General features: G+C 42.6%; 2 protein-coding genes across 23 annotated transcripts in view; one reads left to right on the top strand and one right to left on the bottom strand.

Annotated features, from left to right (window-relative positions):
- TASOR (transcription activation suppressor) overlaps positions 1 to 23246 on the top strand; it is a 46618-nt gene extending 23372 nt beyond the window's left edge. Inside the window, exons 12-25 of one of the 8 annotated variants that reach the window (XM_040994654.1) lie at positions 157 to 229; positions 315 to 386; positions 2466 to 3164; positions 6310 to 6665; positions 7249 to 7263; positions 7776 to 7920; positions 10329 to 10388; positions 13059 to 13978; positions 17658 to 17780; positions 18477 to 18636; positions 19335 to 19443; positions 20914 to 21092; positions 21259 to 21423; positions 22275 to 23246. In XM_040994654.1, coding sequence (XP_040850588.1) covers positions 157 to 229; positions 315 to 386; positions 2466 to 3164; positions 6310 to 6665; positions 7249 to 7263; positions 7776 to 7920; positions 10329 to 10388; positions 13059 to 13978; positions 17658 to 17780; positions 18477 to 18636; positions 19335 to 19443; positions 20914 to 21092; positions 21259 to 21423; positions 22275 to 22804 — 3606 coding nt within the window. In that variant the 3' untranslated portion in view covers positions 22805 to 23246. Of the gene's footprint in view, positions 1 to 156; positions 230 to 314; positions 387 to 2465; positions 3165 to 6309; positions 6714 to 7248; positions 7264 to 7775; positions 7921 to 10328; positions 10389 to 13058; positions 13979 to 17657; positions 17781 to 18476; positions 18637 to 19334; positions 19444 to 20913; positions 21093 to 21258; positions 21424 to 21997 lie in introns of all 8 variants that reach the window. The other 7 variants (XM_040994658.1, XM_040994655.1, XM_040994653.1 and 4 more) reach the window with 7 other exon arrangements.
- CCDC66 (coiled-coil domain containing 66) overlaps positions 22689 to 27849 on the bottom strand; it is a 35811-nt gene continuing 30650 nt past the window's right edge. For 12 of the 15 annotated variants that reach the window (XM_040994662.1, XM_040994666.1, XM_040994668.1 and 9 more), the window contains 5 exons: positions 26301 to 26779; positions 25999 to 26039; positions 25071 to 25324; positions 24811 to 24935; positions 23473 to 23862 (listed from right to left, as the gene is read on the bottom strand). In XM_040994662.1, coding sequence (XP_040850596.1) covers positions 23791 to 23862; positions 24811 to 24935; positions 25071 to 25324; positions 25999 to 26039; positions 26301 to 26779 — 971 coding nt within the window. In that variant the 3' untranslated portion in view covers positions 23473 to 23790. Of the gene's footprint in view, positions 22759 to 23472; positions 23863 to 24810; positions 24936 to 25070; positions 25325 to 25519; positions 25705 to 25998; positions 26040 to 26300; positions 26780 to 27849 lie in introns of those variants that run through there. The other 3 variants (XM_040994663.1, XR_005885313.1, XR_005885314.1) reach the window with 3 other exon arrangements.

Below are 27849 nucleotides of genomic sequence, written 5' to 3'. Positions count from 1 at the left end.
AAAATAGGTAAAAATTTTTTTTAAGTAGGTAACATTTTCCTCTAAAAAAGATGAACAAATTTTTTTCCTTTTGTAGGAAGTACTTTTTTTTTTTTTTTACCATATGTGTATTCATAATAAAGCAGATAAAACTTCTTCCTTCTCCCCAAAACACAGGTTCTTGTTAAACCTTTGCAAGACCGTGGATTTCTTTTCTTACTTTCTTCACATCAGATGGTTTCTCCCTACGGTAGGTGATCTCAGTTGACCTTTAACAGTTCTGTAACTTTTTCATTAAAAACACATTACTAATGAGTTTGACTTCTGTTTTGTAGAACATCAAACTGTCAAGTCTCGATGTCTGCATGCTTTGTTTCTATTTCAAGAACCTAGAGGCATACTTACCTGTAAGTTCTTTAAATATGCAGTTCTAATTATTCATGGATATCTACATTTTACTGAAAATGTTTAGATACTGCATTAAGCATTTTATCCAGTAATAGTAATATAAAGCACTAGTATGTGACTTAATTTTGTATTTTTTGTAAATAATTTTTTTTTTTAGATTTATTTATCTTTTATTACAAAGTCAGATATACAGAGAGGAGAGACAGAGAGGAAGATCTTCAGTCCGATGATTCACTCCCCAAGTGACCGCAACGGCTGGTGCTGTGCCGATCCGAAGCCGGGAACCAGGAACTTCTTTCAGGTCTCCCACGCGGGTGCAGGGTCCCAAAGCTTTGGACTGTCCTCGACTGCTTTCCCAGGCCACAGCTGGATGGGAAGTGGAGCTGCTGGGATTAGAACTGGCGCCCATATGGGATCCTGGTGCATTCAAGGCGAGGACTTTTAGCCGCTAGGCCATGGTGCCGGGCCCAATTTTGTCTTTCAGTTATGAAAATTATTTTTATTATGTCAGTGGTGCTTCTAGTAAGTTTTTTTTAAAAAAGGTTTATTTGAAAGAGCAAGAGGGAGATTGATGAGTTGATCGATCCTATTTGCTAATTGACTTCCCAAATGGCTATGATACCTGGAACTGGATTGGGTGGAAGCCAAGAACTGGAATTTGAATCCAGGTCTCCCACATAGGTGATATGAACTCAATTTCTTGAGCCATCACTATTGTCTCCTGGGGTTTATATTAACAATAAATTGTGGTCAGGAAACAAATCAGGGTGTTGAACCCAGGTACTCTGAAATGGGATCATGGACATTTTAACCACTAGGCTATATGTGCATATCTTTGCTAATAAAATTTGATTGTAGGGCCTGGCATGGTAGCCTAGCAGCTCAAGTCTGTGCCTTGCATGCACTGGGATCCCATATGGGCGCCATTTCTAATCCTGGCAGCCCTGCTTCCCATCTAGCTCCCTGCTTGTGGCCTGGGAAACCAGTTGAGGACGGCCCAAAAACTTGCCCGCGTGGGAGACCCGAAGAGGCTCTGGGCTCCTGGCTTCAGTTCAGCACAGCTCAAGCCATTGTGGCTGCTTGGAGAGTGAACCAGCGGAAGGAAGATCCTTTCTGTGTTTCCTCCTCTTTGTATATCTGCCTTTCCAAGAGAGGTAAATCTTTAAAAAAAAAATACTATACTGTACTTTAGTGTTAGTGAGTTTTATATGATTATTATTGTAGGTCAGGTCATTTTTCATTCAGATTTTATTGATAACCAGATCTGGTGTTGTGAATGACAGCTGATATTTGAGATGCCTGTATTGTGTATTATGCCTCATTCTGTGCTGGATGTTTGAGTCCTGGCTCTGCTCTTCTGGTCAGATTTCTGTGAATGCGTACTTCATGGGAGATGCAGGTGACAGCTCAAGTTGAGAGCCTGTCACTCAGTGGGAGACCCGGAGCCCAGCTCTGTGTGTTGTGGGCACCTGGGGTGTGAGCCAAAGGATCAGAGCTCGTTTTACGTCTCTGCATTTCAAATCAGTTAAAAATTATTTTTGATGACCATGATGCATCATATGGTAAGCAAAATATTAGGGCTTGTGATGGTGATATTAGGGAAAAATTGCTATCTTGAATATTACAAATGTATTAAGTTTCCTCTGTTGAATTTCACTCCTTGGCTAAGTGTGAGTTTTATAGCGGTTGCCTTTCACATGCTTGCATATTTGCTAAAGAAGAGAGTTCACGTGAAGTTAGTAACTGCTTTATATGAAGCGGCAGCATTTCCATTTTCAGGATTGTGTTGTAGGAGGCCTTAGATCTTGCCTTGTCTATTTTTCTTTTCCATTTTCTTTGCCATCATTTGAAAGAAGTGAAAATCTTTCCAGCCTCTCCCCCAACACTTCCTGTGTCAAATGTTGGTAGTTTCTCATGAGCCTCTCTTCAGGTGATAGACTTGACGAAGGTGCTGTTCATATCTGTGCTGTGTACGCAGTTGTTAGTATTAATGGGTAAAATGTCACACTTGGGCAATGTGTAGATCTATAGTTGATTAGTCTGATTGCTAACATGGTTTGCTTTTCTTTTACTCACAGCACAAAAGATTTCAACCAGTGCTCCACCACAAGAGAAGCATGAGAACATGCCAGCTGTATTAAAAATAACTCAGTTTTTACAGTTTTCTTTGATTCAGTGTCGAAAGGAATTCAAAAGTATAAATACTATAAATTTTCATTCTGTTGTTGAGAAGTATGTAAGTGAATTTTTTAAGCGAGGTTTTGGTTCAGGTAAACGACAGTTTATCATGTTTTCGTATGATTCAAAATTAGATAGTAGAAAGTTCTTATTCTCAGCTCCAAAAAATAAAGCCCATATCGATACTTGCTTGCATACTTACATTTATCAACCTGAAATGTATCAGTTACCCATTTGTAAATTAAAAGACTTATTTGAAGAAAATAGGAAACTTCAACAGTTCAGTCCACTTTCAGATTATGAAGGTCAAGAAGAAATGAACGGTACAAGAATGAAATTTAGGAAACGAAATAACTCAAGAGGTGAAACTGTTGTACCTGGGAAGCAAAAGTCATCTCATTCTTTGGATTATGATAAAGATAAAGTCAAAGAACTAATTGATCTGATTCAGTGCACGAAAAAAAATGTGGGTGGGGACTCAGACATAGAAGATAACAGGAGCAAAGCTGTCTTGAAGAGGAAGCATGAAGATCTGCCTGAACACAAGAGGAAACTTTCCAAAACCAGTAATTTATCTGAGAATTACCATCTGTATGAAGGTAAAATATCAAGATTGATTTTAATACAGCCACCAGAAATACAGTAAGATACGTGTTAGCTTTTCTCGTGGTGCAGGAGTTTGCAGATAGAAGTGCGTTGAGCCAAATGTGCAAGGCAGACACGCACTTGATGTGTGTATTCTCACATAGCAACAGCTGGCCTGGGACCAAGGCTGGGCGGCTCACAAAAGGCTGGAGGTACCATGTGACTCAGTTACAGAAAACATTGGCCAGCTCCTGCCCTGATACGTCAGATTCCAAAATTTCTTTGGGTGTAAATTTGACGGAGGGCCCACACAGTCACTGTTCTGTGTTTTCCTTTATGTAACCATAATATGACAGATGTACCAGTAGAGTTCTTTGAGACTGTTGTTGAATGAAAAGAACCTGAGCCTTGAAGTTCATGTCTCAGAGACATACACATAATCTTTATCCTAGGAATCTGGTACTGCCGTTCCTTGTTCTGTTTTACTCAACAAGAAGGCAAAAATGGGAGATGTCAGTTTTAAGTGTTTGCTTGTGTTTTTGAGCGATTTGTATGTCAGTCCATAGGTTCTTTTGCATTCAAGGAGTGTTGCTAGGAGATTTACTCATTTGGAAGTCAGGGAACAAGAGAGAGCACGAGGGAGCAAGTGTGCTTCCATTCACTAGTTCACTCGTGAAATGACTTCAGTAGCCAGGGGTGGCTAGAAGCCTCGCTCGGATCTCCCAGTAGGTCGCAGGACCCCATAATCTTAGGCCGTTCTCTGCTGGTTTCCCAGGCACATTGGCATGGTGCTGGATCAGAAGCCGAGCAGCCAGGCCTTTGATGCTGACATCCCAGGGAGTGACTTAACCTGTTGCGCTCCAGTGCTGGCTCCTGCTGCCGCGATTGATCGATTATGGCCGATCTGAGTGTTTTATTTCTTACTGAAATTTTACTTGCCTTTTCAAATTCATCGTCTCTGACTAGCTTAGATCTATGTCCTTACCACAGTTTTGTTAGAAGAAATCCGTATCCTTGCTGCTGCTTTTCTGCTCTTCACCACACCCAGCTGTGGATTGTTACTTAAATAAAAGATATTTTTCAACAGCCACATGACTGTGTTGGACAGAACAAGTATTGCTTACATGGAAGCAAGTTTTTGTAACAGTGCTGGCTGTTCTCTGCAGTGATTTCTGGATTTTGTTTTCAATGTTACTGTCTTCATCTATGTTCTTTTAGTGACCTTGGTGGCTTACTGAATTTCACACATTTCAGTATTGTGTTAATCTCAGAGTCAGTTTGCTAATGTTCTACCAATTTCATCTTCTGAATTTGGCATTTTAAAGGTTTTGTTACAGACTGTCCAGCTGTGCTTTCCACAATTTTTTTTTGAAGATTTATTTATTTTTATTGGAAAGGCAGATATACAGAGAGGAGGAGAGTCAGAGAAGAGGATCCTCCTTCCGATGGTTCACTCCCCAAGTAGCCACAATGGCCAGAGCTGCACCAATCTGAAGCCAGGAGCCTCTTCCAGGTCTCCCACACGGGTGCAGGGTCTCAAGACTTTGGGCCGTTCTCCACTGCTTTCCTAGGCCACAAGAAGGGAGCTGGATGGGAAGTGGGGCACCCAGTGGGATTAGAACCGGTGCCCATATGGATCCCAGCATGTTCAAGCCTAGGGCTTTAGCCTCTAGACCACCATGCCAGGCCCCACAATTCTTTTACATGCTCTTTAACTAAGGCTCATGTTTCCCTCTAGCATATATTGTGGTCAGTTCCTTTCTTCATTTTTCTCTCAAATTAGATTTTCGTAGGTCATATTCGTCAGCTTTCTGACTGTTGTGTTTCTCAGTGGTCTTGTCTCTTTCCACACATGCTAGAGCTAGATTGAAGTTACTAAATGTTTACTTTGTTTTAGAGTTCTAGCATACTGGAAGGAGACACAAACTAGTGCCCATATGTGATGCTTGCAGAAGGAAGATCAGCCTGTTGAGCCACCATGCCAGTCTCATCACTACTGTCTTTTGTAGCTTTGTATTTATTTATTTCTATTGCCTTTTAAAATTGGTAACCTTAGTTGCTCAGAGTTCGGCCTAGTTCAGTTTTTTCCTGAGCTTTAAGGACCAAGACTTGCCTGAATGCTTACTTCTTATAAGACAAAGCGTATGGATTATACAAGCTATCCAGATTTAAAGCTGCTTGGAGCCATATCTTAATGTGTTTTCTGTTTCAGTTTCTTGGCGTAATGGGAGAGGCAGGTAGATTTTCATTGACTTTTGCTCTCAGATAGTCCTGTGTTTAATATTGTGTAGCAAGCTCAGGGGAGATGTCTCCAATATCCCTATCATGCCAGGTTCTTTATGAATTAAACAAAATAGAATCATTCAAGATAAGAATTAAATTTTAAGAATAACCTTAAGGACAAAATGTAAGTGTGGAAATGACAGAGATCAAATTAAATTATACTGTTTTAGTGAATTAAGTGTAATTTGCAAACATTCCTAAAAATTGGCAGACAGCAAATACAAATCTTTCATTTGTTGGAAGACTTCTGGTTGATGTTGCATTGTGGCAGTACAATTTCCAGTAACTATAGCATGGTTATTAATGTGTGTTATGTGTTTTTACATATTCACAAATTCGTTTGTCTATTAATAAGATGCTCCAGTTGTGCAAAAATTAACTTTAGAAATTTCAGCCTGGGTGCAGAATTTTATATCTTTTGATTGAAAAGCATAGAGAGAAACAGGGATATCCCATCCCTTCCTTGGTTCATTCCCAAGCAGCCACAGCTTGGCGTGGCCAGGGTGACGTCAGAAGCCAGAAACTCAGTCTGATTCTCCCACGTGGGTGTTAGCTGGGACCTAAGTACTCAAGACATCACCTGCCTCCCACCGTATAGGTGAGCCGGAAGCTGGAATGGAGAGCAGAACCAGGACTCAAGCCCAGGCACTTCAGTGTGGCATAGCACTCCAAGTACCTGCACCGTGTGCGGAATTGTCTAACAGGTTACACTTGTGCAGGAAGGGGAGTGTTTATTTGTAAAATGTAAGCCCGCTGCTGGAGTTCCTGTCTGTGCGTGTTACAGTAATTAAGCTCTAAGGTATATCTAGTAACTTTTTATGTTGGCCTTCACATTTAACTCCAAGAGATGACTTTTCTCTGGTTTTTTTTCCTCAGAGTCTTCACAGCCTGTTGGTTCCCTTGGACATGATGCTGACTTGAGACAGCAGCAGCAAGACACCCGGAACTGTGGCACTGACGTCCACAGGCTGTTCACTTGGCTGTCAGAAACATTAGCAAATGCGCGGCACTCGGATGCCTCCTTGACGGACACGGTTAACAAGGCCTTAGGACTGAGCACTGATGTCTCCTATGAAGAGCCGAGGCAGAAGCCGGAGTATGAGGTAAACACTACCCCAGATAAGAAAGAGCACGAGCAGCTTCCATGCCCCAAGATGGAAAACACCCATTTTAAGGGCACTCGGAGTTCTGTGCTGGAAGTTGATACAGCATCTTTAAAGTATCCCCGTGCCGCTGTTTGTTCCAGTGAAGACACGGAGCATAAGCTACGTGTGAAAGAAGTAAGCTTCTGTCTCTTGCTTTTCTTTCTTCTTTCGAATGTGTGTGAAAGAGAGGATGTGGGAGTAGTTTTTCTTTTCCAGAAACAAACAAAACTTGAGTTAAAGATGTCTGCCTGAAAAGGTACTTTTATGTTATACATTTATTACAAAGAGAAAAAAAAAATTAGCCAAGTTTTATCAGTTGGAGTAATGTCAAGGCTGGGCAATTTATTTATTTTTTTTGTCAAGGATTATTGGGAGACTTAGGGTTTGAAAAAGGGGAGGAAATAGCCATTTAAAAGCAGAAATGACAGTAAAGATTGAACAGTGTGGTGGTTGCAAAAACTGGAAACCTTCATATTTCCCAGTGTATTTAATACCCTTAAATTGGGTTTTTAGATGTGAGGGCCAAATCCATCCTGCTGCCTGTTTTTTGTTTGTTTTTGTTTGTTTGTTCTCTTCATGTTTATTAATTTTTATTTGAAAGGGAGATTTACAATGACAGATGAAAACAGAGATCTTTCCATGCACTGGTCCACTGCAACAGGGGCTCAAGCTCAACCAGTCCGAAGTTGGGAGCCCAGAACTACTACTTCTCTGTCTTTCATGTGGGAATAGTGGTCCAAAGGCGTGAGCCATCCTTTGCTCTTTTCCCTGTCATGTCAGCATGGAGCTCGATCACAAATGAGACAGACAGATTTTGCCCGTTATAGATACAAGGTATAGGGACCACAGGAGAAGGCTTAACCAACTATGCGATGGTGCTGGTCCTCGCCTATTTTTATGACCAGAGTTTCATCGGAACACAGCTCTTCCAATTCTTTAGATATTGCCTAGGCCCTGCAATGGCAGAGTGGTACTGACTAAGTGTTTACTGATACTTGCTGTAAATCAACATTACATTATGTTTTCAAGGGCGACATTGCATTTAAATTGATGCTTTTAATGTTACTGTACTGGTTTTACTCATTTGAAATGCTTAAGAGAGAAATGTGTACATTTGCTGTGAAAAAATAATTGTTTCTTCTTGGTGCTGAAATTAATTGGAAATAAAATCATTAAATGGTGTGCTTTAATTTTTAGGATCCTAACTTTATTAACGTGAATAATTTTGAAGATTGCAGTTTGTGTCCCACTGTTTCTTTTGAACATGGATTCTGCAAACACCAATCAAAGTCAAATGATGTTGAAGAGACTGAAATACATTGGAAACTGATCCCAATTACAGGTAAGAATCAGTACACCAGGCCTTAGGCTTACTGTATTTTACTTGGGGAATAGGTTCCTTCAGATTTCATCTTTTCTAGATTCTGTGCATGGATCAGTAGATCTGAGCTGGTTTTAGTATCTTCATTACCTTATTTGCAGTGATAGGATCTTCATCGCTGAATGTTGCTTTTTTTTTTTTTAAAGATTTATTTATTTATTGGAAAGTCAGATATACAGAGAGGAGGAGAGACAGAGAGGAAGATCTTCTGTCCAATGATTCACTTCCCAAGTGAGCGCAACGGCCGATGCTATGCCGATCCAAAGCCAGGATCCAGGAACTTCTGGGTCTCCCGCGCGGGTGCAGGGTCCCAAAGCTTTGGGCCGTCCTCGACTGCTTTCCCAGGCCTCAAGCAGGGAGCTGGATGGGAAGTGGAGTTGCCGGGATTAAAACTGGCGCCCATCTGGGATCCTGGTATATTCAAGGCGAGGAATTTAGCTGCTTGGCCATGCTGCCAGGCCCTGAATGTTGCTTTTTAAAAAAAAAAAATTTTATTAGAAAGTGAGATATAGCAAGAAGGAGAGCCAGGGAGGAAGACCCTCCTTCCAATGGTTCACTCCCCAGGCACCTGCAACAGCTGGAGCTGAACCAATCTGAAGCCAGGAGCCCGGAGCCTCTTCCAGGTCTCCCATACGAGTGCAGGGTCCCAAGGCTTTGGGCCATCCTCATCTGGCTTCCCAGGCCATAGGCAGGGAGCTGGATGGGAAATGGAGCAGCTGGGATTAGAACTGGCACCCATATGGGATCCCGGCGTGTTCAAGGCAAGGACTTTAGCTGCTAAGCTAGCACTCCAGGCCCTGAATGTTGCTGTTATTAGTGTCAGTGAGAATCGGCTTGTGTGGACCTGCTTGTACAGATGCTCAAGATGTACCTATTCTACATATGGAACTTAGCGTTCACGTGGCCAGAAATTTGTTAGAACAGAGTTTCCAATGGAAGGGGAGGTGGCTGCAGAGAAGTGTTGCTGTCTGAACAGCCAGTTAAATATTATCTTTTCAGCTTGATAAATTTCATGGTAATAAGCAATCATCTATTAAGTAGCTATGTCAAAGTCATCTGTTTGAAAGAAATTGAGTTGCTGAATTGGCTTATCTGTAAAGGATCATCTGAGAGCGTGTCCTGAAGTTACAAAATACTACTATCCCAAAAATAGTTGTATAGATGCTGAGAGAGATCATTCTGGGATATTCTCATTTCCTGTGAAAACACATGGACATATGCTCTTAATATTCTAAGTTCTGGGCCTGAAACAGTAGCCTAGTGGCTAAAGTCCTCACCCTGCACACACCAGGATCCCACATGTACGCTGGGATTAATCCTGGCAGCACCACTTCCCATCCAGCTCCCTACTTGTGGCGTGGGAAAGCCATTGAGGATGGCCCAAAGCCTTGGGACCCTGCACCTTCGTGGCAGACCTGAAGGAGGCTCCTGGTTCCTGGCTTCGGATCTGCACAGCTCCTGCTGTTGCAGCCTCTAGGGGAGTGAAGCATCAAATGGAAGATCTACCTCCCTGTCTCTCCTTCTCTTTGTATATCTGACTTTGCAATTAAAAAAAAAATTCTAAGTTGTTAAGCATCTTTGTTTATCAGCTAACCATTTTTGGGGATATTTCTAGAACAAATCCTTGGCATTTCTAGATATTTTTCTAATTTTTGAAAAGGAAAGATACTCTGCTGTTATTCTTGTTGAGAAGTAGACTGAGGCTACCAAAGACCGAGAAGAATTTCTAAGCTTTCATGAGTTTCCGCGGGATTTGAGCAGGAGACCCCGAGGGAGCAGGTGCTTTCTGAGAATCTGCCTTCAGCGGAACAGGGTAGGGAAGTGCTGCTGAGAAGGCTCGTCTCCCTTCCTCGTCCAGACGCCTTCCTAGTTGGCTTTGAAGAGATATCTAGTGTATGATGCTCCATCTTCACCTGCGTTAGAGAAGCCAGCTTTGCACTTTTTAATTTTTATTGGAAAGTCAAATTTACAGAGAAGGAGAGACAGAAAGATAGATCTTCCGTCCATTGATTCATTCTCGAAAAGGCTGCAATGGCCAGAGCTGCGCCAATGCAAAGCCAGGAGCAAGGAGCCTTTTCCAGGTCTCCCACGTGGGTATGGGGTCCCAAGGCTTTGGGCCGTCCTCGACGGCTTTCCCAGGCCACAGGCCAGGAGCTGGATGGGAAGTGGAGCAGCCAGCATATAAAGCGGCGCTCATGGTATCCTGGCACTAGCTGCCTGACGGACCCCAGCATTTCAATTTGGAATGACCTTTTTGAATTACTCCAGGGAAGAGGAGGGATGTTTGCATTTGTTAGCATTTGAGGTTGCTTAATATCTGTCACTGCTGTCTGGGGAGAATCTACAAATCTAATGGTACTTTCCCTCAGGAGGGGACGCAAGAAGCCCTGAAGACCAGCTAGGGAAGCAGTGTGAGAAACCAGCATCAGGTGAGAAGGCTCCCTTTGCTCATCTCCCAATGCGCGTTGCAAAACTACTACTGGAATTTCTTTTTCTTTCTTTTCTTTTCTTTTTTTTTTTATATGAGGCTAATATTTTTTGAATATTTCTTTTTATTGATGAAAATCATATTTACAGAGAGAAGGAGAGACAAAGAGAAAGATCTTCCATGCATTGGTTACTTCCCAAGTGGCCGCAATGGCCAGAGCCAACCTGAAGCCAGGTTTCTTGGTTTCCCACCAGGTGCTGAGTCCCAAGGCTTTGGGCCAGCCTCTGCTGCTTTCCCCTGTGCATTAGCAGGGACCTGGATGGGAAGTGGAACAGCCGAGACAAGGACCAGCGCCCATATGGGATCCTGGTGCATGCAAGGCGAGGAGTTGTACTGATAAGCTACTGTACTGGGCCCCTACTTGAATTTTGTTGTTCTGTATCAATAGGGCATTGACTTAATTTGTGTTAATTTCACAGAATTTACTTATTTATTTTTAATTTCACAGAATTTTGAAAATACCATTTTTATATTGAAATCTTGTATCAAATATTCTTACCACAGGAGTCATGAGGTGTTCATAAAGATTAAGTGTTCTTTACCGATAGCAGACTATCAGCAGAGATGATTTGAAAACCTAGAAAGATTATACTGATGCTTTTTGCAGGCTGTCCTAGCAGAAATAGTCTTCAACTTTTTTTTTGTTTTAAAATTTATTTGCTTTTATTGAAAAGTCAGATATACAGAGAGGAGGAGAGACAAAGAGGAAGATCTTCCGTCTGATGATTCACTCCCCTAGCGGCTGCAATGGCCGCTACTACGCTGATCTGAAGCCAGGAGCCAGGAACTTCCTCCAGGTTTCCCTTGTGGGTGCAGCGTCCCAAGGCTTTGGGCTGTCCTCCACTGCTTTCCCAGGCCACAAGCAGGGAGCTGGATGGGAAGCAGAATTGTTTAATAAGTCAGACATTTGGCATGACACATGACTCAAGATTGTAAACGTACTGTGGAAGCTCAGCTGTCTGCCCCTGTACTGCAGATGTTCAGTTGCACCCTCACCCTAGAGATGGCAGTTACCAATCCACCGGAATCTAACACTGTTGTATTGGACCTAACCCCATTTTATAAAAGCATTATTTGTTTATGGGACATAGTTTTCATTTGCTGGTTCAGTCTTCAAATGGACCTGGGAGCCAGGATCCTAATCCAGGTTCCCACATGGCTGGCAGGGATTCAGTGCCTCAGGCGTCACCTGCTGCCTCCCAGGGCGTGCCTTGTCAGGAAGCTGGAATAGGAAACAAAGCCCAGGCGGCCACCCAGGAACTTCAGTCTGGGATGTAGGCATTCTTAAGAGGTATTGTGCCACATGGGTTAAAATCCCAACTTCCCAATTTGGTGTCAACCACTAGGCCAAGATGTCCACTCCTAAATTTCATGTTAGTCTTGCTGGCTTAAAACAGGCATTCAGGGTATTATGTGCCTCTGTCCTTGTACGGAGCCCAGAATTTTGGGGTTGTCATTTGTCATTGCTTTCTCCTTGCTCACTTCCCCTCACCAACTTAACTATGGCCTTTTAAATGTACTCACAAGCTCCTTGGCAGCAGTTAGTTAATGCAGTAACTGCTGTGATTGGAAGATAATGTCCTAGGCTAACTGCTGCTAGGCAGTTTATAACTGCACAAATGTGAGTGTGGGGAAGCCAAACTGGGTATCACATAGAGAGGGCAAGTACATGTACTCAGAACGAGTAGAGAGTCCACCATACTGTTCCCAGACTTTTGCTTTGCAAGCACCGCTTTCTCCGCTGTAGCAGCAGCTTGTTCAGTGAGTTAGTGATTTGAATCTCTGTTGGGGAAAAAACAGATGAAAGGTCATTGCAGGGTGGGTGAGTATTAGGCACAGCAATGAAGTGATTCTTTGGGATGCCTACATTGTAGCTCAAGGTGCTTGGTTTGCATCCCAGTTCATTTTACTGTTAATGCGCACCGTGGTAGGCAGCATCCGAGGTCCTCGCCAACCACATGGGACACTCAGATACGTATCTGGCCTCCTAACTTCATCTTGGCCTAGCGCTCACTGTCATGGGCATTTGGTGCATTCGCCACAGCTGGAAGATATCTGCATCTGTCTGCTTGTCAAATAACAGTGAATTTAAGAAACATTTTTAAAAATTCAGTTACTCTCACCTATGGAACTCTGAACACCAATCCGAGAGCAGGGCACTTTTAGAAGTAGAAATTGGGCCCAGCAAGGTGGCCTAGGGGCTTAAGTCCTCACCTTGAATGCACTAGGATACTGTATGGGTGCCGGTTCTGATCCTGGCAGCCCCACTTCCCATCCAGCTCCCTGCTTGTGACCTGGGAAAGCAGTTGAGGACGGCCCAGTAGCTTGGAAATCTGCACCTGTGTGGGAGACCTGGAGGAGGCTCCTGGCCTCAGATTGGCTCAGCTCCAGCCATTGCGGCCACCCGGGGAGTGAACCATCGGACAGAAGATCTTCCTCTCTGTATATCTGATTTTGCAATAAAAATACCAAATAGCAGTTGAGATTTATCTTCCTTGTGTAATTTGTTGTAAGTACATTTTTTATCAGACTTTTGAGTGGTTTAAGGGTGTGTGTTTTTAGATGGTATCTTTTTGTATTGTTCTTACTCTGTTGAACTCTCCTTGCGTAGGTATGAAATCACCAGAACAACCAGCGCAGGAGACCTTTCCTGATGACCCTCGGGTAGTAAGCAGACAGAGAAGTTCTGATGACCAGTTTTCATCCTCTGCATTCACAGACACGCGTAAGAGTACCACTGAGGATGACCCCCTGACAGGGCAGGTGCCGCCCATGGAGGAGCAGTGTGTGCCAGCAGCAGAGCTGCCTAATGTGAGCGAACCCACAGAAAGAACAGTGTTAGGAGAGTACAGTGTCTTTTCTAGGAAGATAGAAGAGATTTTGAAGCAAAAGAACGTTTCGTATGTTAGTAAAGGTTCCACACCAATGTTTTCAACGCAAGAGAAGATGAAACGGCTTTCTGAGTTCATATATTCTAAGACTTCCAAAGCCGGTGTGCAGGAGTTTGTAGATGGCTTGCATGAGAAGCTAAATACTGTTATTATTAAAGCATCAGGCAAAGGAGGGAGTCGGCCACCAGTCAGTCCTCATGATTCTGGTGCTAAGGTCGCACTGACTCCTCTGGGAAGGCCTGGCGTACCAGGACCCTCGGGTGACTGCCACAGCACACAGCCTCTCGACCCACTTCCTAGTGACGCCTCGAAAGACACCAGCTCTGGTGAGCAGCATTCCTCTTTGACTTTGGGTCAGCCTGAAGCACAAGTGAACCAGCCACTCCACGCCACAGAATCAGCGGTGACTTCTGACCATAATGTACTTGGTGATCCTGCCCAGGAACCAGTAGAAAAAGAAACCGTAAAGTCTCCTGATGATGTTAACATTTCTGCCCAACCATCTCTTTCAAATTTTATAAGCCAGTTAGAACCTGAAGTATTTAATAGTTTGGTTAAGATCATGAAAGATGTCCAGAAAAATACTGTGAAATTTTATATTCATCAAGAAGAAAACAGTGTGCTCTGTAAAGAAATAAAGGTAATTGAGAATGTTATAACAGTGCACTATAATCTTGTTGGTCTGGCCTGCATAAAGTTTTGTTTTCTGATACTGATAATGTATTTTCATAATTCAGTCTTAGAGAATAGAAGTCTAGTCAAATTAGAACCTGTGATATAGATATTTCAGCCCACTAAGTCCCAAGTTTAATTTGTGAATATTTCAACAACAATATTTATTTCAAAGTTACTGTAAGAGGCTTTGTGTTACGTATATAGATACCCGTGTGTAGGATGAGACATTTATGTACATACTACAAATTAGTTTAAACTGTTGAACACAGGTTTTATTCATTTTTGTAAGATTTATTTTTATTGGAAAGGCAGATACAGAGAAGGAGATACAGAAAAAAAGATCTTCCGTCGCTGGTTTGCTTCCCTAGCTCATGCAGTGGCTTGAGCTGAGCCGATCTGAAGCCAGGAGCCAGGAGCGGCTTCTGGGTCTCCCATGCGGTTGCAGGGTCCCAAGGCTTTGGACTGTCCTCCACTGCTTTTCCCAGGCCACAAGCAGGGAGCTGGATAGGAAGTGGAGCAGCCAGGATTAGAACTAGCATCCATATGGGATTCCAGCATGTGCAAGGCGAGGACTTCAGCCATTAGGCTATCGCATTGGACCTGATTATAATTTTTAAATTTTACCTCCCCCCAATTTGCCCTGTGACCTAACTTGTGGCAGAGACCCAGGTATTCAGCTAAACTACCAGGGAGTGAATCGGCAAGAAGCTGGGTGGAATGTAGAGCTGGGACTCAGCCAAGTACTTCAATTGAAAAGCAGGTGTCAGGCCCGGCGCGGTGGTGTAAGTGGTTAAAGATCCTCGCCTTGCACGCCTGGGATCCCATATGGGCACCGGTTCTAATCCCGGCAGCCCCGCTTCCCTTCCAGCTCCCTGCCTGTGGCCCGGGAAAGCAGGCGAGGACGGCCCAAAGCTTTGGGACCCTGCACCCGCGTGGGAGACCCGGAAGAGGCTCCTGGCTTCGGATCGGCATAGCATTGACCGTTGCGCTCACTTGGGGAGTGAATCATCGGACGGAAGATCTTGCTCTCTGTCTCTCCTCCTCTCTGTATATCTGCCTTTCCAATAGATAAATAATAAATCTTTAAAAAAAAAAAAAAAAGGTGTCCTGAGCAGTCGCCTACCTGCTGTCCCAAACTACACCCCCTCCCTGTCCTCACCCCATAGTGGGAAAGGAAAAAAAAGCAGAGGAATAAATTAAGTTGCTAGTATTTATCTTAGAAGAAATTTTGTCAAATAGAAGTGGTTCACAGATAATCTAATCGTACCCTTGACATTTCTTGATACCTAAATTCCTTGATACCTAAATTCCTTGATACCTAATTCCTAAAGCCTTTATTGATCAATAATCTGTAGTGTTTCCAATCATGAAAAATTCTCTTGCTGTAAAGATGTAATTTTTAAAAAAAGAGTTGTTTGTTTCCTTCAAAGGCAGAATTACAGAGAGGAATGCACAGGTTTCCATCCGCTAGTCTGTTCCTCAGATCGCTGCAATAGCCAGAGCTGGGCTGGTCGCGAGCCAGGAGCTTCCGGGTTCCAACATGGGTGTAGGAGCCCAGGCACTCGGACCATCCTCCGCTGTCTTCCCAGGCGTATGGGCATGGGCTGGATCAGAAGAGGAGAGCCAGGACTTGAACCAGTCACCACATGGGATGCCAGTGGGACCCACTGTGTACAGTGTATGGGACAAGATGTATTTTAAAAATTGAAGCCATACACTGATATATTAGGTATTTGTTCTGTGAAACAAATATGCTTGTGTGTGCTTATAAATGTGTAAATTTAAAAAAGCTTATAAATGATAATATTCCAGCAATTTTATTAGCGATTTAATAGTAGTGGTCATTAAACTGCTGGACTTTAGTTTCTTAAAGGAATGCCTAATTGTGAAGTAAATACCTGCTCTCATTTACAGAATTTACTGACAGTGACTCAGTTTCTGCCTGTTACTGTTTGATGAAGCAGGCCCCTCGTGACGTTGCACCGTGAGCCGAGGGCGGCCCAGAGCCGCGGGCTCCCGGACATGCTCTTAAGGCTTCTCGATATGGGCGTGTTTAATGTGATGTGTCCGTGAAGAGCAGGAAAATGAAAGAATATGAGGACTCTGTTTTTTTTCTCCGTGATTGCTTACTGGTTTCTGTGGTTGCATGTTTGTGCTGTGTGACCGACTGTAGAGCCTCTCCCGTTGCGCTGCAGTCCCAGTGACGCGTCCCCATGCACCTGCCTGTCAGTGCATAGCTGCCTGTGGCGTGTGCTAGGTGGGAGTAAGTGGGGCAGATTGCCCAGGCTACTCACCTTCCTGTCTGGGTTTTTTTTTTTTTTCTTAGCAAATTTATGTCACAATCATATTAAGGGAACAGTAAATGTATTTTATTTTTATTGGAAAGTCAGATATACAGAGAGGAAGATCCTCCATCTGATGATTCACTCCCCAGGCAGCTGCTATGGCTGGAGCTAAGTCAATCTGAAGCCAGGAGCCCGGTACCTCCTCCGAGTCTCCCACACGGGTACAGGGTTCCAAGGCTTTGCGCCGTCCTCGACGGCTTTCCCAGGCCACAAGCAGGGAGCTGGATGGGAAGCGGGGCTGCCGGGATTAGAACCAGTCCATGTAAGGGGAGGACTTTAGCCACTAGGCTACCACGCTGGATCCTGTTAACCTACTTTTGTGTTGGCTAGACTGTTTATTTTCTTACATATCTGATAGGAAATTGGTTTTAAACATGGGACTATAAATAAAAGCATGAACTTTCTAAGTATTTCTGAAGAGAAATTGATGTATTAGGTGAGGTGGTTATTTAAAAGTTGCATTTAAAGCTGCTTAATACAGCAAGCTTGTTAGTAACTGAACATTTTGATTAATTCTGAGTCAGGCGCAGAAATTCCAGAGCTTAGAGTGTCAGTGTGGAAGATCTTGAGTGCCTTTTCTCCAGGCCTCACAGCACTGCCTTGGCTGTGGCATACCAGGTGGCCCTGGGAGGTATTGTAGGCTGTGGCCAGGCAAGCTAAGTTTTGATTAATGCTGATGACTTTCATTGAGCCTGAAAAATAATCTGTGAAATGAGTGTGACTTTTTGCTTCAGGGTTCTGAATTCTGTTGACAAGCAAAGGCAGCTGGGGTAACTATTACCATGCCAGCACAAAAGGAACTATTAAGATGCAAGAACCTACTTAGCATAGAGTTGTAAACTTGGCAGAAAAATGGCTAGTGTGCAAATACCATTGTGCGTAGTTAAGTTGTGTATGATTGCTTCTTTGAGATATTGTGCGTTAAATGAGCTCACAGTGGTTTTCCAGTGCTTTGTAACTCTGGCTAAGCATCGCAGTGATCTGCCCCAGGTAGCCAAGGACACACTTCAGAAGGAGAGTCTGGGTAATGACTGCGCTTTGGCTTTCCCATAGGGACTCCTGTACGAAACCATCGTCACGGTTTTATCCTGGCATGGAGTTGGTATTCAACGCTGTGCTTTTGTAACTGGTTTCTAGACAATTCTTCTGTAAGAGTAGGTGTGTTGATCCCCAGTCTTCTAGAATGCTGAGTTCATTGTGAACAATGTCGTAGAAGCAGTTTAGCCTGTATTTCTGGGGTTAGATTCATGCTTGCCAAGAAAATTTTTTTGTGCTGATTTAGCTATTTTTGTTCAACAGGAATATCTTACCAAATTAGGCAACACTGAATGTCATCCGGAACAGTTTTTGGAAAAAAGATCACAGTTAGATAAACTGTTGATTATTATTCAAAATGAAGATATCGCAGACTTCATTCATAAGGTGAGTCTTAAAAGTCACATTTTGGCTCTTTAAAATGCTTAAGATAAGCTTAAAGAGGATAAAGTGGCAGGAAGCTTTGCATGAATCAGCTATGTTGGCTAAATTTATTTTTATTTTTTAAGATTTTATTTATTGGAAAGTCAGATATACAGAGAGGAAGATCTTCCATCCTATGATTCACTCCCCAAGTGAACGCAACGGCCGATGCTATGCCGATCCAAAGCCAGAATCTAGGAACTTCTTCTGGGTCTCCCACACGGGTGCAGGGTCCCTGCTTGTGGCCTGGGAAGGCAGTTGCGGACAGCCCAAAGCCTTGGGTCCCTGCACCCACGTGGGAGACCTTGAAGCAGCTCCTGGCTCCTGGCTTCAGATTGGCTCAGCCCTTGGCATTGTAGCCACTTGGGGAATGAACCACTGGATGGAAGGTCTTTCTGTCTATTCTTCTCTCTAAATCTGCCTTTCCGGTGAAAATCTTTTAAAAACAAATTGTCCATTTTGTATTTTAATGTCTGTTGAAGGGTCCTTTTATTGTGTGTGGAAGGTGCCAATGAATGGATGTTGTCTGTGTTGTGGGAAATGTTGGGAATGTTTTTGTGTTTGGCTTTCCAGATGTAATGGCCAAACATAAATGAGCCATGTTTGTTTAGTTAGGCTTTTTTTGTTTTTTTTTTTTTTTTTTTTTTGTCGTTCCCACAGGTACCTGGCCTGGTGACTTTAAAGAAGCTGCCCTGTGTTAGTTTTGCTGGTGTTGACAGCCTAGACGATGTAAAGAATCACACGTACAATGAACTATTTGTATCTGGAGGTTTTATTGTGTCTGATGACTCAATTCTAAATCCAGAAGCTGTCACAATTGGTAAGGTTTATGCATTGTTGGGAACATATAACTTCCATTCTGCACTCCCACCCCAGGTTTTTAGGAAAAAGCTAGAAAAATGTCAGTAACTCACTTATTTGGATGTATTATCCTGGTTTTTTTTCTGCGACTTGTAGGTAACAGTTCATTCCCATCTTCTCCTGAGTTTTTATTAATCTTACATTTCTTTCCCATTTCTTACATTGTACAAATAATTCCCACGGAGTCTCTGCCTGCTACACGTTGGGCATTTCATTGTTTCAAAATGCTTGCTTGTTTCTTTCCATCAACTTGAAAGGCAAAAAGATAGAGATCGCAATTGCTTGTAAGAGTCTAGTATTGGGCTAAGCGCAAGCCCAGAATCCAGAGCTTCATCTGGGCCTACCGTGTGGGTATCAAAGGCCCAAGCATTTGAGCTCTGATCTGCTTCAAAGGTGCTAGCCCGGAGCTGGACATCAAGTGGAACAGGTGGGATGTGATTCTCACTGTCGTGGGACGCAGGTGTCTCCAGCAGTGGTTTAACTAGCTGCCGCACAGCGCCCGCTCCTCAAATGTGCTGTGATGTGTACTCTGTCCTTCAGGAGAAGGAAGTAGTATACGGCAGTCTGTGTTTATACTGAGTATGGGAAAAATGTGCTCCCTCCATTTTCAAGAGTGCCTGGGTTTACTGTGTTAAAATGAACTTTTTTGTCTAACAGAGAGCCTTAAGAATTTCCTGACATTCCTTGAAGAACTTAGTACTCCAGAAGGAAAATGGCAATGGAAAATCCACTGTAAATTTCAGAAAAAACTAAAGGAACTGGGCAGGTAAAATTTGGAAAAGAGGTATATCATGATTATTTATTTCAAGTTTTGCTATGGAAAAATTTTTCTCCATATCCGACAGATCTTGTTCAGTTCTCATCTAGGCCTATAAATACTGTGCAGCTGTCTAGATACTGACGTATTCTAGCCTTTTGAGGAGGAAAGTGGTTTTCTTGCTTAAGTGGAAGCTTGCTGATGTTCTGATTCAATATGCTGTTTGAATGAATTAATCTTTGAAAGGCAGTTTTGTCTCCCCCTTTCACTGGCTTGCTTCCCAAATGGCCAGCGTCGCCAGGGTGGGAGTCCAAGACTCCAGCACGAATGCAGGGTTACCACCTGCCAGGTGCCTCCCAGGGCGCGCCGCAGGAGAGCGGAGGGACAGTGGAGCTGGGATTAGAACTCAGGGACTTCGAGGTACAAGTGTTAGGGCCAGATTTGCTGTGACACAGACAGCCACTGTGACAGTGACTGATAGCTGTTGACAGCCGCCATAACAGCTGCTGCTGTTCAGGTCCCCACTTCCCCAAATGAGTCACTGGGAGTCTGGCACCGATGCACGCTCACAAGGGCAGTTCTTTCAAGCCTGAGCTCAGGTCTCAAGTGTCAGTGTCGCAGCAGCTCCAGGTTGAGACCCTGAGACTGGGTGGCATGGGCTACTTATCACAGTCTAGGGGATTTCACATGGTTACACTCATGGTTGGTTAACTTAAAACTATACACAGTTGTACTCATGATTTCCTAATCATTCAAAAAAATGCAAGTTGGCAGGTTTCTGTTAGTGAAGCAGACAAGTTTCAAATAGCGCGAAGTGGCGGGCTGTGGAGCCAAAGCCTTCTCTCTCTGAGGCTCACTAGGGGACCTTGCCACATTTGCTAGAAACCCATTTCCCAGAAACAAAACTTGTGCAACTTCAGATTAGGCTAAGGCGTGAGTCATCTAGGCAACTTCAGATTAGGCCGAAGCTGATCGTTGGAATTCTGAGGGCCCTCATAAGTTCTCAGAGGCTTAATGTGGTGTGGGGCAAGCACTGTAGTACAGACCCAAAGGTGAGTCTGGAGTTCCTGGTGCTTTTAGAATAACCACTGTTGGTTTATACCTTGACATAAAGTAAGTAGCTGAGAGCCATGCATTGTTTTTTAAAGATTCTGTGTGTGTGTGTGTGTGTGTGTGTGTGTGTGTGTGTGTGTGTGTGTGTGTGTGTGTGTGTGTGTGCGCGCAAAATCCTAGGTCCCTCACTGAAATTTGAGCAGTAGTAAAGGTAGTAATTATAACTGGTTGAAATTTTAGCCTGCTGTGAAACTGGCCTGTCAGGCAGTGTACCAAGAAACTTCTGGACTTGTAAGTGGATCTCAGAATTCCTGCTCTCCATGACAGCACTGCTGCATCAAGCTGAGAAACTGTGGTTTTAATGTAAAGCCAAAACTTCCATACTAATAAGTATGCATCCAGATACTAAACTGCTTAATTTCACAGATTGAATACTAAAGCTCTGAGTCTGCTGACGCTTCTGAATGTCTATCAGAAGAGACATCTGGTTGAAATTTTGTCCTACCATAATTGTGATTCACAAACTCGAAATGCTCCAGAACTGGACTGCCTTATCAGACTTCAGGCTCAAAACATCCAGCAGCGACACGTCATCTTTTTAACAGGTGAAGAGACCACTTAGAACTTTCCAGTTACGTATGGGAATGTGGTATAAGGACCTCTGTAGTACTGTGGTGGATGTTGAAAATGAGGAAGGACTTTGAGGGCTCAACGGGCATCACTTGTCGATGCTGCTTTTAACAGTTCTGTATGTGAAACTCTTTTCCTTAGATAAGCACATCAAGATGCCTTCAAGTTACACAGATAATGGAATAGTGGTTGCATCTACTGAAGTGTTTATGCAAAACTTTAAAAATCTTGTGGGCTATCATAACTCAGTCACAGAAGAAAACTTCCCACTGCTTGGTGCTAATGAAAACCTTGAGTCACAGTCAGGTAACTTTTCATCAGTTTTCATTTTCTTTCAGGCAGACAGGAAAAGAGGAATGACTTTGCTGGGATTGTAGTCAGCTGAAACAACTCACCTCTAAGTAATCTCAGGGGGAGCGTTTCAAGACGTGTATCTGTAACACACAGCATGAACAAAATCTCATTTAACGGTTGTGGCCAGCATGAGTTCTTGAGTTTTATCATAGCCTTGCCTGTGATGGCTTATGCAGTCGTCTCTGAGGGTATATAAACTGTACTTAGACTGCTGTTGTCAGGAAAGGGGATGGATTAGGAAAACAGATCCGGGAATTTAGTATTGGGCCACAAAATCTCCCCAGAGGTAAGAGGCAATTTAATTACAAGATAGTAGGAATTCTCACAGCTTTAGTCTTTTGTGAGATGGCCTCTGCTTTGATTTCAGTTCTGTGAAAAGCGAAAGATATATTTTTGTTCTTAATGAAAAGCAGAGATGATGAAGCATTTGATTGAGCTAGCCAGTGTAGTAATCCAGTGAAGCTAGATGTCAAAAATTTTATTTTGTATTTGTCTTGTCAAATACTGAATTACCGTATAACTTTAGATGCTGTTTTGACATTAACCCCTTTGGAGCTTGGAGTTGGGATTTCCCAACATTAAACGTGAACACATTTCGCAGAAGCTTTTAGCATCGGATTATCTGGACATTCACACCTAGTGTGAGTGTTGTGAATAAATGAACTTGTGGCAGAAGACCAAGCTTTAAGGGATTGTGGACTTGCAGACCCTGACGCATTATATTGTGTGAGTAATGTATAATTTTAAAACTTAAACAAATTGTGTATTTCAATAGAGGAGGACTTTTTGTTTTTTAAATGTAGCTCTTTTAGAAAACGATGAAAAGGATGAAGAGGATATGTCTCTGGATTCAGGGGATGAAATCTCACAAATAGAAGTATGCAGCAATTTTCATTCAGAAATATTGACAGAAGAAACCAAAGGATCATGTGGAACAAATCAAAAACAGAACTTTCAAGCTGAATTGCAGTTGTCTCTTGACATGCAAAAGAGGTCACCAGAAGATAAGCCCTGTCACACTGACTCTGAAGATGCAGCGTCTGTTGATATGGCATGCTCAGAAGACGGGGACGGGGACTCAGCAGGGCAGGACTCATCCAGCAACGTTCAGGTCTATGACAGTCAATTCAGTATGTGCCATCAGGTTAGCCATTTTAATGTTGTCACTCATCAAACATTTCTGGGCATACCGTATGTCCTTTCGTCAACCCAGTCTCCAGAAACTGATCACTCTTTATCTGCTTATGCTCAAAGCGTGGAGGGAGACAAAGCTGAGTCTCCACTGAGCTGGGGGAAAAATGATTTTTCCCAGCCGTACTCAAAAGAGAAATAATTATAGTAACTTTTTTTATATATACAAAGTAGGTTGTTTTGGATTTTTTTCTGTTTCTTAAAGGTGATTAACAATTTATATTTCATTCTCAACACATTTCCTGTCCTTTTTCAATTTTTTTGGTCTTATTTAAATCATGAATGCCCTGTAACAGTTGTGAAAATTTAAATAAATCTATTTTTTAAAGTTTACTGTACTTGAATTATCTCATGTTGGCACTTTTAAGTTTTACATTTGTATGTCATGAATATTTGGGCTTCAAATTGAAGCATATTTTGTATGTAAAATTAGATGTCCTTTAGGATGGTAAACAGGAGTGGCTTTACTTTTCATGTCAAATGATAAAAAGTATGTTTTTGCTGAAATGATCAACTATTTTGATTTGAGCTTTTGTACAGTGCTTTTATACAGTTGTAAGGCAGTGACAGACGATTTTGACTGATACCTCAACAAGATGTATCTGGCAATGTAGTTTCATTTAGATGATTAACTTTGGGCTTAAGCTAACTTTCTCAGATTTTGTTACTTAGAGAAATGCAAGTATTTCTGAAGTAGTCTTGATTTCAAACCTGTTGTCTGTTGCTAACAACTGCCTCTGTTACGCCTCCCAAGAGTTTTGCAGACTGCAGTAAGTCACAGTGCTGAGCATACAAAGCCTGCGCTAAATCTGGGTTGTGTTAATGAGCTGGTACACCTTAGGCAAATCCAAGCTAGAGTGCAGAGTGGTCAGGAATTCCCAACTAAGGTAAGTGGTTTGGCAACATTTTAGGATCTGAATGCCCAGATTATGATAGAAGAAAAACTAGGTTTTTAGTACCTTTTATGAAGTGTCTGTTTTATTGTTTTATACAAAAAGACATTTTGCTACATAATGTACAAATTTTTAACAGCTTAGAGTTTTCAAATGTTTATCTGAGAAGTACAGTTAAGCACTGAGCATATTTTCTAAATCCAAGACATTAGTTTTCTATATTTAAACTGAAGAATTAAAATTCTTCTGGATTTGAAGCTGAAGGCAGGAGATTACTTTCCAACTCCTTTTGTTTTTGCAGAAGGCCCTGAAATCGAGGCATACAGGCAACTTAACAACTTCATCTCTTTCATTTCCATTAGTTTTTCAGAAAACATTTATGCATTAACACCTCAGGATAGAATCAGGTTACTTGGCCATAGCTTATGGTTTATCAGTCTAGTTATTGTTATAATAATGGCAAAATCTTTCTTCTTCCCCAAAGTGCGCTAAAGATGGTATGGCATCTAGTGCTTGTCCTAAACAGAGTAATCTTAGTGGATACCAGGACTCACTAAACCAGGAGTCATTGAACACTAAACCCTTAGCAATGCCGGGGGTTTCTCCTGGGGCTTACAGCCGCATGCGAGCCTATGATACAGTGCACAAAGTCACTGGTGCTAATTGGTTAAAAAGTAAGATACCTTTTACCTTGTCCAAATATAAAAACTGGGCAATAGTCAGTACCAGTTATAGAACCAATTTTCTACAACCATTTCCAAAAAGAGCTCAGAATAAATACATTCAGAGAAGTCAGACCCAGTTTCATTTGCATTGGTTTAATGAGAAGTCAGTATAATTGGTCTGGGAGAAACAATGCTGTGGTAAGTTTACCAGTGTAATTTTGTGCTGAATTATGTTCTTTGGGATAACGTTCTAAACACTGCCAACACGTATGTAAGAAGTATGGGGTTGCACTGTTAAGATTACTAAAGCTTAACTGTGTGTTTGTCTTTAGGGCCTTATTTGTCTTACAGTTAATGTATCCATTTTTTATTCAATAAAAGTCACTCAGATTACAATAGTCTCATGATTTTATACTGGGGAAAAATAACAATTACAGATGGTAGTGAAATTCAAGGGAAGCCCTAATTTCATTTCCATTGAAAATTTTTTTTACCTTCAAGATTGGGCTGCAGAGAGGGCATAGGAATCAACTACACCTTTATACCAGCTCAGTTCCCTTAACCCCACAGCAGAATCACATTAGCCTTACCTGTCTTAGTTCTGAAAGTCCCTTAAGGATTGCTTGTTGTCGATCTCTGTGTTTTACCAAGTTAGGATTGAGAAGTGGATCTCTAACGTCACAGTCAAATAGCTGCTGCTGATCTTGATCAGAGCCTGGAGCCAGAACAAATTCACACATCAAAAAGGATTCATTTAATTGTATCCTAGGAAAGCATCCTCAAATCTTTCTAATATACTGTGAAATTCTTTCCACCTCTCTTGGGTAAGATGTCAACAATACGTACGTACTTTTTGCACTTTCGTACTGAAGGTCCTGAGTTGAGGGCCTAGACAGTGGTGCATCTGGATCAAGGTAATAGACTTCATTTGTTCGAACATAAGGAATAAAATGGGATGGCTCAGAAACTCGAGATGAGGCTCCTGTTTGACTTCCTGAGATGACATTCTCTCTCTCATAGCTGCTGCTGCTCGCTAAGTGCAAGGTGCCAGTCTGAGTGTGCTGGGATCCGTCTCTCACTGCTGGAACTGGTGATGGCACAGATCTGTTCATGACAAAAGAAGCAGTTACAGGCTCCAAAATATAGGATACAAAATTATGTATTTTATGGAAGTCTGAGTTCTGTCCTAATTTTTCATGAAACTGGGAATGCAACAGAATGGGATAATTTGAGCTTTTACTGCTTGGAGTTATTGCAGCTTCATTTCTGTAAAGTAACCACAAAATGGTGTACACTCACCCTCTGACCCACCCTTCCCTTTAAGAGACAACTCTCAAACCAAACGGTCTGTGCACAGTGGCAATAAGAATATTCAAGGTTTCAGGGTGTGCAGTTGGTCTGACAAAGATGCATGCTGTGTTGGATTATGTTGGCTGGAGTCCCCACGATGCTCAGTCACAAATTGTTTCCTGGTAATGCACACACTGGAGGCAGCAAGGAAGGGTTCTAGTGCTTGGGTTTCCCTGCCACCCACGATTCCCAGTCTGACCTGGCTCTTAGGGCATCTGGGATTAGCAGATGAATGTGCTCTCTGCTGTTTGCTATAACAACTATAGCCACCTTGCCTAGCTAGCCCCAGTTCAGTCCAACTTGGGCCTTCAACTCCAGCTAAAATGAAAACCTTTTTGTTTCTTCCTATGCATTTGCATCTTACCCAGATTTTGAGTAAATGCTTTCTACCACACAGGAAACATGGAATTAATGTATATATAACAAACCTTTCTTTGATGAACGCATCCATATTCAGAGGCTCTGCTTCCTACAAGATGGAGAAAATGTACAAATAAATATACAGAGCATTTCCACAAATTCTAGGGTTTAGTCGTAGAATTACTAGGATCTGATGCCAGGGACACCAATCGTGTAGTTTTCTGGAGTATAATAAGCATTTTTGCTCTGGAAGCAGTGTGATTCTCTGGTGTAACTCCTGAGCCAGCTCTGCCACAGTGTAGACGGCCATGGACAATCTGACCTGTCTCTGCACAGGCGCGCATCACTGCTGCACTACCAGGACACTCACCTTTCTGCCTAGATGCCGCCTGCTCCTCGGCTGTCTCTCTCGATGAAGTTCATGAGCTGGGGAGCCGCCCTGACTTTGAGAGAGGTGTCCAGGATTATTTCTTTCTACCAAATGAAGTAGTTCCATCTGTCGTCTTACTTTTTTTTCTTCTCTCTGCTTTTGAAGCTGTTTGGGGTACTTTTCTGATGCTGGAATATATCTTCTGAGTGGTTTATTAATATTCCATTCAGGCCTCTTGGCGCATTTGTTCGTGTATTTTAGCTTCTCTGTTCTTGTCAACTGATTACACTCGTCCTTATGCCAACTGTTTTCTTTTTCTAAATTAGGTCCTTTATGCTGACTTAATTCTTGCTTGTTTTTCTTCAACTGTCCGTTAAATCCTGTAGAAATTTCGGGCGATAAACAAATACTAACTTCCCTCTCTGTTACCGATTCGCAATATGATTCTGCTTTGGTGAATATTCTTGTAGTTAAGTCCTCTGCAAAAAAATTCAAGATTAACAAGTTGATGTATCATTTTAATTAAAAACTAATTTTCCTCAGATACTAAATAGTTTTGTTACTGTCCTCTAAGATTTTTAGCTTTCAAAATAGAAAACTCTGTATGAACAGCTAACTCTCCATTCCCCCTCTACCTTTTTTTTTTTATTGCTTTTTTTTTTTTTTTTTTTAAAGATTTATTTTATTATTTTTTCATTGGAAAGGCAGATATACAGAGAGGAGAGACAGAGAGGAAGATCTTCCGTCCGATGATTCACTCCCCAAGTGAGCGCAACGGGCCGATACTATGCCGATCCGAAGCCAGGAGCCTCTTCCGGGTCTCCCACGCGGGTGCAGGTTCCCAAAGCCTTGGGCCGTCCTCGACTGCTTTCCCAGGCCACAGGCAGGGAGCTGGAAGGGAAGCGGGGCCGCCGGGATTAGAACCGGTGCCCATTTGGGATCCCGGGCGTGCAAGGCGAGGACCTTTAACCACTTGCGCCACCGCGCCGGGCCCGGTGATTTCCCCCTCTACCTTAACCACCAACGTGCCATCATTTCCTCAGATCTCATCTGTGCTGTGGCTTATGTCAGAATCTGCTGTTTCCACATGGAATCATAATTCTGTTGCATATATCATCTACCACTTTGTTTATCCATGTCTATAGAGCTGCTTCCACTTTTCACCTATTAGAAATACCGTTGTCAACACAAGTACACAAGTATACATCTGAGACTTGCTAGATTCACTAATTCTAATTTCTGAAAATGGGTACAACCTCTGCCTATGGCTAGTCTCCCACGTGGGCACGGATTGGAGTCCCTGCTGGTTCCACTTGCCAGTTCCGCTCCATGCTAGCGGCCTAGGAAAGCAGTAAAAGATGACCCACGTGGTGCTTGGGCCCCCTGCACCCATGTGGAGAACCAGAAGATGACCCAACTCCTGGACATCAGCAGAGTGACCCAGCAGAGGTGAGAATTACTCTGTCCTTCCCTTCCTCTCCAACTGTGGCTTTAGTCATGTAGGTTCCTAACTGCACAATGGTTCCAGTCTCCAAAGCTGTCTCTCTAT

Source organism: Ochotona curzoniae, unplaced genomic scaffold, assembly GCF_017591425.1.
Source record: "Ochotona curzoniae isolate NIBS_2020 unplaced genomic scaffold, NIBS_Ocur_1.0 contig_908, whole genome shotgun sequence".
NCBI classification, from domain to species: Eukaryota; Metazoa; Chordata; class Mammalia; order Lagomorpha; family Ochotonidae; genus Ochotona; species Ochotona curzoniae.
This window is presented reverse-complemented; position numbering and strand designations above follow the sequence as displayed.